The sequence below is a fragment of the Ambystoma mexicanum genome, chromosome 2p (assembly GCF_040938575.1).
Source record: "Ambystoma mexicanum isolate Mex_15411 chromosome 2p, UKY_AmexF1_1, whole genome shotgun sequence".
In the NCBI taxonomy this organism is placed as follows: Eukaryota; Metazoa; Chordata; class Amphibia; order Caudata; family Ambystomatidae; genus Ambystoma; species Ambystoma mexicanum.
In genome coordinates, this window is record NC_090923.1 from 780589176 (window position 1) to 780606511 (window position 17336).

Genomic DNA, 17336 nt, shown 5'->3' on the forward strand with positions numbered 1-17336 from the left:
CTTTAATGCATTTAATGCCAATACAGGCATTTCAGTGCTGGACTGCCCATGTGGGTGGGACAAAGACTGATATGCAAATGGATATTTCCCATCTGTGAAAGGTACAGTGAGCAGAAATTGTGTGCTGCAAACTCTGGTCTCAGAAGAGGTTATCATGCAATGTTCTCTCTGGATAGGAGCGCCTGCTACCTTTTTTGAAATATTTGCAAGGCACTTGGGGTTGGTCAACCTAAGTTACCTGGGGCAACCAGACGTGGACTCCCTGCTCATGGGCTCAGAAAGGCATAGCTTCACCTCACTGATGAGGCCCAACAAAGCTGAAACACGTGTATAGGGTTGCTGTTGGTACTCTTGTTCAGAGAGGAATTGCCATAGCGTTTCGGTGCTGGACTGCCCATTTGGGTGGGACAAAGACTGATATGCAAATGCATATTTCCCATCTGTGAAAGGTACAGTGAGCAAAAAGCGTGTGCTGCAAACTCTCGTCTCAGAACAGGTCATCATGCCATGTTCTCTCTGGAGAGGAGTGCCTGCTACCTTTTTTGAAATATTTGCAAGGAACCTGGGGTTGGTCACCCTAAGTTACCTGGGGGCAACCAGATGTGGACTCCCTGCTCACTGTGCTCAGAGAGGCACAGCTTCACCTCACTGATGAGGCCCAACAAGGCTGAAACACATGTATGGGGTTGCTGTTGGTACTCTTGTTCAGAGAGGAATTGCCAGAGCATTTCGGTGCTGGACTGCACATGTGGGTGGGACAAAGACTGATGTGCAAATGGATATTTCCCATCTGTGAAAGGTACAGTGAGCAAAACGCGTGTGCTGCAAACTCTCATCTCAGAAGAGGTTATCATGCCATGCTCTCTCTGGAGAGGCGTGCCTGCTACCTTTTTTGAAATAGGTGCAGTCCTTAGTCAACTCGATGACAAAGGGAGGGAGCACCCCATTTGCTTCATCAGTAGGAAACTGAAGGAACCAGAAACAAGGTGGGTAACCATAGAGCGTGAGTGTTTTGCCATTGTGTGGTCTCTGAAGAAGTTTAGACCATCCTTCTATGGATCTACTTTTGTGATGCAGACAGACCACCAACCCTTGAGATGGTTAATGCAAATGAAAGGGGAGAACCCAAAACTTCTAAGATGGTCAATCTGCCTGCAAGGGTTTGATTTCACCATTGAGCACAGGTCAGTATGTCTGCACCAAAATGCTGATGGTCTCGCTAGGATGTTTATAACCGACTAGAGTGAAGAGATTCATCCAGGAGTGGATTAAATCCTCCTGTCCCTTAGTCTGGTGGGGGGCGAGTGTTAGGGAGAATTCTCCAGAATGGCTAATTTCCCTTACCTACTGAGTCCCTCAGCAGCTTTGCTGGATTTCTAGGATTAATGTTTTTCATCCTGTAAGAATGTAAGCCTTTTTTCCACTCTTACATGTGTTTTTCTAGCACATTTTTCCTACCGCTGTCTATGTAAATGGCCTTGGTACTGTTTTAGCCTATCTTGGTAGCCTCAAACTTAAATCCGCTGGACCCCATTTACTTTTATTTGGTTCCGGCTGGGTTTATTCATCATTTCTTTTTGTAAAGGTCTTTCTCGTGTTTTACTCTGCGCGCCAAACCAGGTTTGGTTCCCTTGCTCGCCGTCCTTTGGCCGGCTTCTGCACAGAAGCCCTCCTTAGGCGCCTGAGAGTCTGGGGGGACAGGATGTGAGGGAGCGTGTGTTACAGTATACATTTTGGAGTTTGGTGTTTTAAAAATCCTATGATCTTTGTATTTGGCACTACTCAAAAGTAAGTACTGGGATGAGGAAGCGGCATGTGGAAGTATTGCTTAGGTTACTTATGAGTTATTCTCATTACCCCCTAGTCCTACTTTGCATCGTTACAGTTCTTGTGAACCACCTCTCCTTTTTGGTGGATGTTGATATGGCCCTTGATCCTCGCTCTGTATTGATTAACTGAGGAGGATTGAAGAAGGGAGGTGTTTATACCTCCCGGAGGGAGGGGAGGAACATTTGTGTTGGATAAAGATACCGTTCATTGGAGGAGGGGCGCAACAGTAAGTACTGTGAAGAGGAACAGTAGGTCTGGGAGTCATAATCGTTACCAGTAAGTAATCTAAGCATAAATCCTCATTTAACTCTTCTGTATAATTTGCCATCAAGCCGACCCCCAATTTATTTTATGCAACACAGTGTGAAGCCTTGTTTTGGCATAACAGCGCATGGAACTTAAATCTGTGCCAGTTCAATCTTTAATAATGTGTTTTCTAAAATTAACAGGTCTCGATTTTTGCAACTGATCATTTTAGGAGCACAATGCTGTCACTCTGTATTCACAAAATTGCAGTTTATTAATTATTCCTTGAGCTCAATTACTTAAAAGAAGGAGGAAATTATCTATATGTCAACACTTGAATCGTAATTCAATTCCTTTGTGTTTTGTGAATTGTTGTAAAACATATCTTTAACATTTCTCTCAACTCTACGCTGTGAAAAGTCCCAAGCATAATAACATTTTGAACAAACAATTAATGGCAAAAACCACAGTAGTACCTGTCTAAGCGTAGCTTGTTTTTTTCCATTAGCTAACAATGTAATACGTTTAAAATTACTTTAACAACTGGGTTTCCATTTTCTTTTAGCTTTGGTCTGGTGCAATTTTATTTTGTAGATTGTGCACAGCAACCTATCCACAATACATATAGCCACTCAGTATGTGAGAAAGAGTTTGTGTGTCCTTCACAAAGCAGGCATTGAATAAGATTATTCCCATTTTCCTTACATCAGCAATAGGGAACCTAATGCAACAGTATATGAGCACACATTTCAAATTTCATCAATCATTATCTTTTAGATTAAATTTAGAAAGAAATAAAGTAATCCCTACCTTTTTGGGACGGCAATATCTTCACTCAAGATCTTCACACTTCACTCTCGCAACTAACCTTTTTTGCTCCTGAAGAATTTGATTAAGTACTGAACTTCCTCCTGTATCCTTTCCTCCATGCTCCTCTTGCCCATTCCAAACTGCCCCAAGACTGACATGGCAAATCTGCGGAGCTGCTTCCATTTCTCCCCATTGCTGAAGGAAATTCCTAAAAGAGACAGTCAAATATTGAATGCAAGAATGGCGCACCCAAGCTAGTCCCCTCAAGTCCCGCTTTGCCGCAGACTCTACTGTGCAGCTCCTGGAGACGCTGGGAAATTTGCTGGGAAATACGCTTGGAAAGACGCTTTGGTGCTTTTTTGTGTGTTTGGACTTCATTATCCACAAGTCTTTGCATACGTGGAGGTGGATCCTATTTAACCTGGGACGCGCGCGCGCACCGAAGCAAGTCCCCTAAAGTCCCGCTTTGCCGCAGACTCTACTGTGCAGCTCCTGGAGACGCTGGGAAATTTGCTGGGAAATTCGCTTGGAAAGACGCTTTGGTGCTTTTTTGTGTGTTTGGACTTCATTATCCACAAGGTGAAACGTGTGCTGGAACATTAAGATAGTATTTTACTATCGAACTAATGTCTAAACATTGTTGTTTAATTTTTGTTTAGGCTTTGCATACGTGGAGGCGGATTCTATTTAACCTGGGACGCGCGCGCACCCAAGCAAGTCCCCTCAAGTCTCGCTTTGCCGCTTAGCCGCGGCGCTGCGGTGCTGAGGTTGAGAATTTTTTTTTTTTTATTTTATTATATGGTTTTAGCACTGCTATCCTCAGACGGAGATTACACTTAAGGTGCTAAATTTTTTCTTCTTCATTTTTATTAAGTCGAGTTACTAAGATGCTCATATAACTGTATTGGTTACTGTTATTTGTTATCTTATTTTTTATCAGTAAGAGTTACAAAGAAGGAAATAACAAGGAAGGGTCTCTTGTTGGAAGTCATGCAAATTTACACCCTTAAATCAAACATGCCGAACACAAATATGCAGGTAGGCACTCCACTACGCCCTCCTGTAAGTAAATCAAAAGACAAAACACCTAGGGTGTCTTCTGGTAAATTGACTTCCCCCACATCTCGGCCGAAAATTCGAGTGAAAACACCAGTACTGACTAAAGATATAAGGCAATTATTTCCCCCTTTGGAAAACATGACAACTGATAGCACGGTCATGGACTTACGACCTAATGGCATTCCTCTTGCCATGATAGATCAGGAGGATGGCCGAGAACCATCAAATGATATGGCGCAAATCATCAACTCTTCCGCATTAACGTTAGTTGCATCGAATGCGACCCTGATAAATCATGGAAATTCTGCAATACCAATAATTGCAAAATCTCATGAGGGCCTGCTCGCTAGTTCAACGGAACCTTGTACTTTTCAAAGCCTACCTGTAGCGCATGAGGATCTACAAAATAAAGAGGCTCTTCCTCTGTCTGATGACACAATGCTACAGGTAACTAAAATTACAGAAAAAGACAAAACTACTAAACAACAGTTGGACCAAATTGAAGAAATCTCAGACGATGAAGAAAATCAAGACGATAATCAAGAAGTCTTTTTAAAAACTTCACTACATACAAGTAATCAAGAAATTAATGTATCTCTGCAGTCAATCTCACCTGACTATCGTAAAAGATGCTCAATGGATTCTACTGTCTCCTTGGCGGCTTCATACATTTTACCAACTCCCCGACATCGAACTTCCTCTAGAGAGAAAACGATTACCTCCTCAAATCCAGGTCTAATTGAAATTACACTAGTGGCAGTAAATTCAACAATTCAAAGCTTACTTAAACTTTTCGAGTCACTTGAATCAAAAATCAATATACAGTCTGAAAAGATTGACCAGATCATGTTATGGATGAAATCTCATCCGCACCAGAAATTGTTATCCTTACGCCAAGAATCGGATGAAAGAGAAATTACTACAGTGGTACCAATTTCATCAGTATCCGCAGATTTATCTTCACAACACAAGCCGTACCATTATTTGAACACATTATCCGCCCAATTGAAGCTGACTCACCAACATTAGCCCCTCCTAATTCTTCGTGGATAAGTGTAGATAACTTCGATTCAGCTGGAAAGTGTCAAGTAAAAAAAGCGGCTGCAGATGCTGTAAATAAACGTTCTCGTGCTAAAGGTAAAGCACGACACCTCATGACCAAACCTTATGTAACAGCCAGAAAAACAACGAAAGCTGACTTCTTTGGACCATGTACTAATTCAATTGACTTAACTAAACTTGCTAAAGCTCCTGACAATCAAATTACATTGGTTGACGAATTGCCTGAAGATCAACTCTTAATAACACAAACCCAAAATCCAGGCTGTCCACACATAAGTCACTCACCACTGACCCAACTTGTCATTGCTTTAGATGAGAATGCGCAGTCTTCTTCGACCCATCTAATTCCACAGGTCCCATGTGTGAAACCCTATTTGCCATCAAAATGTGCACCCCAACTGAAAGCTCCGCAACAGGCTCCAACTCTGAATGAATCTACTCAGAGAGACATCATTAAAGCAGCGGTTGATGCGTACCTTCTACAACGTTCCGATAAAGGTAACATGGTGGAACTTTTAAAGCATTCTACCCCAAAGACAACAACTGAATCTAACCTGAACCCGAAAATCACTGTCAGTCGGTCAAAACTGAATCAACAAGAAAATTTAGATCTAACGAGACAAGTGACCTTTGCCAATTTACCACCAGATTATGTTAAAGAAATAAAGCAAGCTCTGGTAAGGAATGAGCAGAAGGAGAATATTAAATCAGCGGTGGAAGCATACTTCAAACAGTATGCACTGGCACCAAACTGTAGCTCTCAATCACCAATTACAGAGCCAAGCTCTTTACATTCAAACAGTGATACCTTGATGAATGAATCGACACCATGGTATAAGATTCCTAGTCCAGTAAAAAAAAAATCAATAAAAGATCAACAAACTACGGAGGGCTTAAAATCTCGATCACAAAAATCAAATATTAAAGCAAAAAAAAATAGTTTTAACAACTATCATACGCTCATATTGAAATGTCGAGCCGAACCACACCCTCAATATGATCTTTCCAGAACCAGTGTGCTTAACATCTTTAATGATATACCAGCACTAGAAGATTTAACATCGGCCGACATCGATCAGGTGGAATTCATCTGCGATGTGAACCTATCAATAGTGCGATTATGGATGAAGTCTGGCCTGGTTCTAAATACTCTATGGCGAGCAAAGATGATTTTATTTGAAATGGGCTTTCTCTTGGCTCAAGATACGGAAAGAAAGAACTTTGAAGCCTCCTGTGAAACACAGATACCAAAAAACCTATGTGAAAGTAAATGCAAATGCTCTTTCTGCTCTTTCGAACGGAAAATTTCCACCGAACGGCCCTCTCATGATCAAGCATAACCACCATTGCTATATGATCCTCCGAAAAAACATGTGAACTCTATCACACTTATAAGTTGGAATACGAGAGGTCATAGACATTTGCAGCAAAACCAAAACAGCAAACTCTTGGAGGTGGATATTGTGATTTTGCAAGAAACTTGGATGACCACTCTACCAATATGGGATGATCATTTTTTATTCCAGCAATTACGGCCCAAAAGGGTCGTCCAGTGGCAGGTCTATTGGTAGCGGTTAAAGTGAGCTCAACCATCGAATTACATCAATGGGCTAGCCCCAATCCCTATATGCAATTAGTCAAAATGAAAATTGATGGCCAGACCTTAGCAGTAATCAACTTATATAGAAACCCGGTAGCAATAACAGATGGCCTATTTTACAGAGACCTGACGTCATTATTCGAATTGATTGCAAAATCGAATGAAAGCGCAGCGACTATTCTTGCTGGAGATCTTAATCTTGACTGCATCAAAACAACTAAAGGGAGGAAAAGTGAAGAAGTAAACAAATGGAACGAGTATATGACCCACCATGGCATGCGAATGGCCAATGGTTCACTGCCAGGTGATATTCCATCTCACTTCACCTGGCAGAGAGGTGCATCTACTAGCACAATCGATTATATCTATCTGTCAAATACACTTTTTATGCAAGCTACAAGCCTGGAAATAATAACACAATCAGTAAGCGATCATCATATGCTAATGCTTAGCTGGCCGAGAACTGATCTGGAAAACCAACGAAAACGCTCTTGGATGCAACAGGAGCTAAATATAAATAATGCCAAGACACGCTTCAGGTGGACTCCAAAGTCCTTAATGGCATACAATACGATATTGTGTGAACGACCGATATTATCCCAATCGCAATCATATGTAGACTCCTTGTCAACATTCAAGAAGTTTCAAATACCAACTAAGAAGAAACATAATCATGCATTTAACCAACAGATGCAGCAGGCAAAAAAACTCTATCGCCAAGACCTCCGAGCTACCAATAGGTTGCCCTTGATGGAGAAGATTAAAGCTCGTAAGACCATTAAATCTCACTTTAGAACGTGGGCTAGAGCGTTTAAAGGTAAACTTTACCAACGGGATGGAGGAGCGTTTTTGGTGGCTACATCAAATAAAAACTCAGCTCAAATTTGGCAATTATTGAACTTAAACACAACTGATAACCAACTTATCTCACAAGCAAATGGAGTATCTGAGATCAAGTGGACTGCCCATTTTACAGCCCTAAATGCGGATAAGTCTTTCGACTCATTTAAATATGACATACAAGCTACCTCATCATGGAACTTGGAGTGCTCGGAGGAAATTATTGAAGAATTAATCTTGAAATCATCATCATCAAGAGCAGCAGGACCCAATGGGATTAACAACTATATGCTAAAACAGTATCCCAAATACTGGGCAGTCATCTTGAATAACATCTTTCAACGTATCCTTCTCACAAAGAAAATCCTGGATTCTTGGCGCACATCGCTTATAATACCAATTTTCAAAAAGGGGGATCGTGGTACACCATCGAATTATCGACCGATCGCCCTTTTGGATTGCCCGGGCAAAATTTTTAACCGTCTAGTCCTAAGAGATTTTAATAATTGGTCGCAACTGTTTAATCTACGCGATCGAAATCAAACAGGTTTTGTGCCAGGCCTTGGGACATCAGTCAACTTAATGATAATCAATGCCCTAAAAGAGCAAGCAAAGAATACAAATACTTCACTGTTCTTTGCGTTTATCGATCTAAATGCAGCTTTCGACTCTGTCTCAAGAGTTAAACTAATTGAGAAATTGACTAAAGCTTGTTGCCCCCAGGAACTGATAGATATCATCTATTCGTTACACTCCTCGACCTCCATACAAGTTCGGTTAACCTTCACGGGTCTACTGTCAGCTGTTATAAAAACTGTGAGAGGTCTGAAACAGGGCTGTATTTTGGCCGCGGCCCTATTTAACTTCTTTATTCATGATGCTAGAGACATTTTCAATGATATTTGTTCAGATTCACCAAAGTTAAACACCACCCCAATTCAGCCACTATGGTATGCAGATGATTTGGTCCTCATCTCTAAGACCTCTATAGGCCTACAAAAACTTTTATCGGCCATAACTACATATTTTGATGAAAATGAACTAACAATGAATGTCAAGAAATCACAAATTGTAGAATGTTCTAAAAGTCTGACTTGCAGAAATCGATTTGTTTGGAGAGTAAAGGACATTATTTTAGATTTTGTACCTTACTATAGATACTTAGGTCTACCTCTAGAAAAAAATAATTCTGCACTAGTTCATACACAGATACTACAAGAGAAATTAACATCAGCTATATCGCAAACCAAACTAATAATATATAAGTATGGTAAATTTACAACACTCCAGCAATTCTCTTCTGGCAACAAAAAGTGTCCCCTGTTCTATTGTATGGGTTAGAATCAAGAACAATAATGTCAACTAATGCCCTAGACAAATTAGAAGCCAAGTTTTGGAGAAAGATTCTTGGGGTACCTCAGTCAACGCCTGGGGCTTGTTTGCGATATGAGCTGGGCCTGATATCCTTGGGTGCTAAATACCATTGGCAACTATGTGCCCTATTTCGCAAATGCCTTGTCAACACTAATGCATTATCAATCCTTGCAAAATTAGCATCCTATGTATTTACGTCAAATCATGCTTTTATTCAGAAATGGACTAAATGTGTGTATCAAGTATTGGCAATGGCAGATGTGGACCTGGAAACGCTCATAATGAATCCAGATAGAGCTAAACAGAAAATCTACCTTTACAATTGGATTCTCACGCGTTCACTATGCCTACAGTATAAACACTTTAAATGTTATGTTGACAAGAGAATGGGAGCTGTTGCCCCGTATCTGATTAAATCTCCTTCACCACATATACGTATGGCTATGGTAAGAACGCGATTCAATTTGTGGCCTACTCGCGTTGTTTTGGCCCAACGAAAACAAATCCCTGTGTCAGAAAGCTTTTGTAGATTCTGTGTTGATCGAATACAAAAGGAAACATTAGAACATCTAATAATTGAGTGCTCAGGGCTGATTTCCCTGAGAAACAAAATGTTTATGAAATATATGTTCCTTGTTGCTAATGTGCAGCCTGAACATAGATGGGCTTTTCTTCTCAATACTAACAATATGAGTCTGATTATAGCCTTGGCAAATTTCTTCAATGTACTATTTCAAGAAAATGATAGAGTATTATGTACATTGTAAGGTCTTGCTAAAACAACTTTGCTGATGATTTGATTTATAAGTGAGTTGACTTGCCCTTGGTTTTCTTTTTTTTTATTGCTGTAAACGATAAAGATTTTGTAAAAGTTTTGTAAATTCTGTTAAAAAACTAAAAAAAACTAAAACAAAAAAAAAATGCAAGAATGCATATAGTCTACCACAGCTAGAATACCAACCACTGGCAGTGTACCACCTGATCTAGATTTAATTCATCCATTTCACCACCCAGAGATGGATTAAACTTATGTGGGCATTGTGTGCAATCATTCAGTAAGAACAGCTCTGCAGCAAATACACTGACCATCTGAGCTATCTTTCTAGGATTGGAGCCTGTCGTCAGCAGGCTACACTTTAATATGAAGAGCTATTTAGTGGGATTGGAATCTGTGACTGCTGAACTATCACACAAGTTTTCTGTAGTTGATTTTTATAAAGTGTACAGTTCTTCATGTTTCACTAGGGCTTGAGGTCTATTGTTTACCAGCATTATTTGCAGCACGTTATAGAGGCACGGAAGAAATCAGATAACATGGAAATTGTGATGTACATTTTAACTGAATTGCCTGGATGTTGTTCCCAATAAGTGTTGTCACCGGGCTTAATGGCATCTACGTTATCACCCATTCAAGTATAAAAGGCTGGTTTGTTTGAAGTTTACAAACTTCACACATCTTGCAACAGTGATGTCAATCAAAACAAACAAAAAAGTGGAGACTCATAGTGCATATGGTGGCACAGCAAATAGATGTGTACGGGCAAATGATTCAGGATACGAGAAATCTATTAGCTCACGAGAAAGTGTAGGTGCGCGAGTGCAGAGGGGTCGGGAGCACAGTTGGGAGTAACAGATGTATTCTCCAAGTAGTTATAGAGGCTTAGGTAGGCCAAGGTATAGGGTATGGGTGATATTGGGCCTCATTCCGAGTATAAAGTAGCCATGCTGCTTTTAGTGCCATGGCTACCTCCATACCGGTTACCGGGTACCAGGTTCCTTGAATGGGGAAATACCGGGCCATTCTGACCTTGGAGGGCCGTTATTTCCCCATTCAAGGAACCCGGACAAGGTACTTCCCCATTCCCATTTGTGCCCCCATAGGGCTCAATGAGAATGGGGAGGATGCTAACAACGAGCCCGTTAATGACGGGCCCGTTTTAGCATCCTGGTCTGCTCGCGGGACCCGCTAAGGACGCCTGGTTTTACCAGGGATTCTTAGTGGGTACCGCGAGCAGACCTCGTAATGAGGCGGTAGGGGGTTAACGGCGCCGGCAGCTCTACCGGCGCCGTTAACCCCCTACTGCCAGGGTCATAATGAGGCCCTTTGTGTAGCAGTAGTGAAATATAATGTGTAACGATAATAATTCAGACACAGGGCCGGGTGCAGGAAATGCTGAAGTGTTACCATATTGGAAGTGAGGTCTAGCATTTTGTATTCCCTGTTGGAGGAGTAGCAGCATGGCATAATGCAGAGTTCGAATAATTTTCCCTTTCCCAATCTCCAGGAGTGAAGCTGAGAATAGTGGCATTCAGGCAGAACAGATAATGGTTTAATTGTATCAGGCTGCAAGCCTGGGGAACAAGAGTGAAATGTGAATAGCAGAGCAAGGGCAGGATTGCACTCTTCCCAAATGACTAATCCTGGGAGCTTGGTTAGAGATCTCGAGCTGACCAAATGCTCAGTTTAGATTTAGGGCACTACTGCCCCCATGACGATGGTCGTCCTTTTTTAACAGTCAGGCGGCTGAATAATTGAGTATATAAATCCATCAGAATTGGACTCATTCGTGTGGTCCTTGAGAGAGCAAGGAGGTGTACCGCGGGTGGGCAACTGATAAGGGGGGAGCGAGGAGCAGAACATCCAATGATTTTTGGTGCGAAGAGCAAGAGGTGATGCCAATAAATCTAGTCCAGAGCTGGGGAGGCATGGCTGGGGCGCCTGCATGTCTCTCATCAAGAGGTGTGCACTACTATCTCAAAGGCCCAATTTGACTTCAGAGTTGTCCACTGAGCTCATGCTAACGAGCAGGTGCATACTATGTGACTAGGCTGATCGGGCAGGCAACATACCAGGTAACTCGCCAATCCAGTAGCTTGGAACCAAGGTAAAAGAATAGGGGAAACATGTGTTAAAGGGCCAGGGTAGATTAGGATCTGGCCAATCTGTCAAGGGACTATAGGGGACTGGTAGTATGTATAAAGGTGATAGCCGATGAGGATGGGGAAATAGCACTGTATAGTGTTTACGTCATGAGTGATGATTTCTTTCTTTAAAAAACTCACACTTGCTTTGAAATAACTGAGCGTCAAGTCAATTTGGTTCTATGAGACCTTCTAACACCCTTTTTCTTTTTGTATACAAAATATTCTTTTCCTAGCAAATCAGTGCACCAAGCCTTTTTCCCCAGATGAGTTTTTTTATTGGCTGGTTGTCTCGAGGTCTTGCCTTACAATTGCCATCTGGCAAAGATGTGAAAGCACTGTTTTTGTTTAAAAATGTTATTAAATAATAAAATGATGCAGGTAAACGAATCTCTGAATAGGGTAATGTGCTGATGATTCCCCTTTCATGATATAAGTACCAAAAGCACAGTGTGTATATGTGTCCTGCTGCATCAGTATCTTGAAAAAATTAGGACTGCTATTAGAGCTACAGAATCCAAAAGCTTTGTTTGAATTGCAGCTACAAAACCGAAAGCTGGCAACACATCCTGCATGTTTAACTCTCTCTGAATTTCCAGAATTTGTCACATATCTGACCACTTATCCAGACAAAGCAGAAAAGCATGGTGGTATGTGAGACAATCTTCTCCCAAAAAGGAAAATATTTTTTTTTTTACATACTTGGGACCAGATACATCCCGGTTCAAAAACATTACTTCATGACAACATGAAGCATTAGTGGTGAGTAAACCAGGAGTCTACCCAGGTGGGTACATTGATCACCTTTGAATTGCAGTCCGGTCTTAGTCATTACACAATTTATGGAAATAGTTCCACATTGTGGTCTATAATAAAACATTTACCATAATCACAGCGTAGACCAACAAGCAAGTCCATTCCACTTGCACGGTCATCTTGGCATGTAGCCCTGTGCAACTCACCAACCAGATCAGTTCCTCAAGCGCAGCAGGAATGGGGCATTTCTATTGAAGCGAGCAGTAAGTGTGAGATTATATGATACCTTGTTTGCGAATCAAAGGAGATTAAAAACTATCGACCAAATTGTCCATGATCAATATTTTATGTATGTCTTGTCATGCAAATGTTGTTCCTGTCCACCAGATTCACATGTTTTGGTGAGTTGCGAAGAGCTATATTCCTAATGTGTGCACAAAATAGGTAACAGGAGAAATAAAAGTGAAAATGTCACAGACGTTACCTATATTTATAAGTGTGGATGGCCATAAGAAGGTGAGCGGCTACAGAGCAGTGGTAGTACATTCACACTATTTGAATATGCAACATATGATTGACCAAGAATTGGTTCTTTTCCCCTGTAAATCATGTTATATTTCCACACAGGATGGACTAGTGTGGTACAAGAAGTATCACTAGCTGCTTTACGATTGAAGTCTGTGCAATCAAAAGAGCAGTCCAACAGGCCTTTTGACCTGGAAACATGTTGTTTAAAAAAATACATTTGAATGTTTACATATTGAAGACATTGCACTCGTCGCAAGTTCAAGATTGTTTTATATTTTGGAGTTTAAAGTTGGCCGATGGTTGGTGGAATGCTGGTGCCAGGGAGGCAGGGATGTCATTTCACCAAAATGCCAGGGGTAGCGGACGTGTCCTCACACGACCCTTGACCACCTGATGACTTCACAGGAAGTGATGTAATTTGACCCCGCCCCCAAGTGTCATCACAGCCAGTGATGGCAAACGAACGTCAGATTAATTACATGCATTAAGCACCCGTGTTTCCAGGTGCTCTAATTTCAGCCAGATATAAGAACCGAGCCGCAGAGAGAGGCATGCTTTGTCCACAAGTGCACATTTGGGGAATGCCATTTTCCAGATTCGACATGGGGTCTACATGTAAAACATACACAATGCAATATTTCTAAGAGGGTAACCGAAATCTGTAACGCAGGCCACAGCTAATGTATGAAACATCCATGGATCTATGGACACAGAAGTATGTGTTATCTGTGGCGTTGCTGTGTTAGACAAGCCAAAAAGCACTGACCTGGGGAGGCGTGTGCTGCTGTTTAACCAGGAAAAAAATGCTGCATGAGCAAGGCCTGAAAATTAAACCATTGACCAGGATTTAGTATGAACAAAATTCGCTGATTATAAATGTATATATGATTCAGCTACCACTACAATAGAAGAAACCTATTAGACTGATCTGCGTGCACAGAGGGGAGTGCACCTGATAAGGTTATCTTTGCTGGAGTATAATAGCTGGCAAAGGTTCTTTCAATATGCCCAAGACCCCCGCATAGTTGTTATTATCTGAACGTAATACTGGGTGCCAGAGAACTTAAAAATTAATGTAATATCATTGCTGCACAAAAAAATTCATAGCAACACACAGTTATTTCAAATTGAAAACACCCATGAGTTGCTTCTCACCCGAGTACTCACTGGCAGACGTCAAGTCATACACTGAAGACTACCCCTTTGTCAGACCCAGTGGTGTTAGTCCGAAAAAAGGAGGCTACTGTAAAACAATGAAGACACACCAGTCACGAGGAACAAAGGTATAAACAACAGTTTATTCACATTCGAGTGCAGACTGACTTTTACAAATGCACGGCTTACAAGCATAGGAAAAGTGAGCAAAAATGTCTGGGCATAGGAGTGTTTTATGCCGCTTTACAATACCATGACGAATTTGGGCTAGCTCATCGCGTGGTAATGACTTGTGACCTAAAGACCCATGAACGTTGGCAATTCTCCATGCCAACAAGTGGTTGAGCACTCCATGTCACCCTGCAGACTATTTACTGTCTGGGAAGCAAAGCAGAAATGATGTAGGAGGATATCGTGTCCTTCAGTACAAGGTAACATTCCTCGTGCTACTTTATCTCTGTTTGTGCTGAGATAAATGGTCAGTCTGCATGTCTACTCAGTAGTGTGTTCTTCTTAGAAACAGAATATGCAGTGAATCGTGCTTTGCTTTAATAGTCTGGATGGCACTTTCACAATTAGCTGCGGAAAAGACAGTCAGGGAAGACAGAATGGCACCTAATTTACACATTAGCTATGTTTTGTGCCAGTGCTTCAAGGTTCTCTGTTGCAGAGTTCAGCATGCTCAGTGATTTTTAGCATTCCTGTGTGGGGGCATGTTTTAGGGAAGCTTCGGAAGGAGTGACTTTGTGAGCCTGCACCGCATTCTGAATGAAAACTCAGAAATGAGAGCAAAGCAGCCAAGATGGCGTTCTTGGAAACTGTGATGCTGTGGTTCAAGGTTTATGTTCAAATGTGTATGTGTATGTGCTTAGGCCAACATTGTAATGCAAGATATATCTACTTTTACAATGGCGTAGCACATTTAGTGTAGCACAACATTTGGCAGCTCTCCTGCGAGTCATGCTGTGGGGGCCCCCAAAGCTCCTTAGCAAAGCACAGACCACGCCACTCCCCGGGCCTGTCCAGACCATAACATGGACAGAATGTCCATGATGATTATGCCGCTGCAGGGGCATGCACTACTGCAAGTGAAAGACGTAAATATGTTTTTCAATCAAAGCTTAAATCTTTAATGTAACATAGAGTGAAGGGGGTGGTGCCTGGTCTACCGATATACCAGCCACCAGTGATGGCTGGTGACTCGTTTCTTTGGAGGATATAAATATTTGCCACAAGTATGTGATTGCGACTGAGCATAGCGAGGGAGCCTGAACGAATGAAAATGGGTTGGTGGGGGGGGGGTGTGGGGATTATTCTCCCTGGCCAGTGTAAATGCTTTGAATAATGGGTTAAAATGGTGCATTACTAAGCACACTTCCTGGGAAAATGTGGGTAAAAGGCCAACAATGTGGGTAAGAGGCCAACAATCGGTTGTGTAGGGTAAATCATGATAAAAGTACAATAGTGCACAAGGCATTTCCCAATGCATTATCATGCCAGTCCCTGAAATATATGCCAGTATAAAAAACATGTGTATGCTGGCGGTGCCCATACTTTTCCATGCTGGCTCCACCAACATATGCTAGTATTCCCATATAAGACCATACTTATGTTAGCTTTAAGACATTTTTCTATAGTATTATTACTGGCACTGAGCACAAAACTGGCTCTGCCAATATATGCCAGTACTCCTATGTAGGTACATACTCCCATTGGTTTGGCCATTAAAAGTTACATGTCACAATAGGAAACCTGTCCAAATTGGTTAGAATGTAAGCCAGTCTAGACCCATAAGAACACTTATCTCCTTTGATTCATCATAGATGCTCAGTTAATAAACATTCATGCTACAATATAGAATATACAGGCCGCTATGCCAAAACAACAGTCTAGCGAGGTAACACTACTTATCATGCTTGCTTTTTAAAGATGCTGAGTAATAAATGTCATACCACAGTAATCAATGGCTAGACTGACTGCACCAACATGCCAGTCTAGCCAGGGAATGGTACACATGAAATTGCCATTGCCCATAAATACCAGTAAAACGTGCAAAGTCATTAAAGGATGTGTCAAAACTGCTCCAGTGATCACCAGTCCCCCAGTGCCTTACACACACATGCATCCCCTTTAACCCAGCGGTCACTCACCCATACATCTCCTCTTGCACTTGCTCACAATGGATTCACCACAAAGGCACACACAAAACCCCCCCAGAACTTTCAAACACACACTACCACATTTACGCTTCACCCACCAGTCACTTACGCACACCTTCTCTTACATGCACTCATTGCATTCTCTACACAGACACACACCCACACCCCCAGAACATTCACAAACACACATCACATCACATCACTTCTCATTCACCCACCAGTCACTCACACTTTCTGGTGCATCCACTCATTACATTCTCTACACAGGCACACACTCACCAACCCAGAACATTCCAAAACAAACATTACATCACTTCTCATTAACCCACCAGTCACTCACACCTTCTCTTCCATCAAATCATTGCATTCCGTACACAGGGACACACCAACCCACCCACAACATTCAAAAACACACAACACTTCTCATTCACCCACCAGTCACTCACACCTTCTGATACACCAATTATTACATTCTCTACAGAGGCACACAATCACCCACCAACCCAGAACATTCAAAAACACACACCACTTCTCATTAACCCACCAGTCACTCACACCTTCTGTTACATTCACTCATTACATTGTCTACAGAGGCACACACACACCCACCCACCCAGAACATTCGGAAACACATACCACGTCACTTCTTATTCACCCAACAGTCACTCACACATTCTCTTCCATCCAATCATTGCATCCTGTACACAGGCACACACCAACCCACCCACAACATTCAAAAACTCACATCACTTCTCATTCACCCACTAGTCACTCACACCTTCTGATACATCCACTCATTACATTTTCTACATAGGCACACAATCACCTACCAACGTAGAACATTCAAATACACACATCACATCACTTCTCATTCACCCACCAATCACTCACACCTTCTCTTACATCTGTTCATTGCATCTCTACACAGGCAGACATTCACCCACCCAGAACACTCAAAAACACACATCACATCACTCCTTTTCACCCACCAGTCA

General features: G+C 41.8%; 1 protein-coding gene across 1 annotated transcript in view; it reads right to left on the reverse strand.

Annotated features, from left to right (window-relative positions):
- Positions 1-17336, reverse strand: part of LOC138566787 (cytochrome P450 2F2-like) — a 646300-nt gene that overhangs the window by 522579 nt on the left and 106385 nt on the right. The window contains exon 3 of the mRNA XM_069644441.1: positions 2945-3094. Within this exon, the coding sequence (XP_069500542.1) occupies positions 2945-3094 (150 nt within the window). The remainder of the gene's footprint in view (positions 1-2944; positions 3095-17336) is intronic.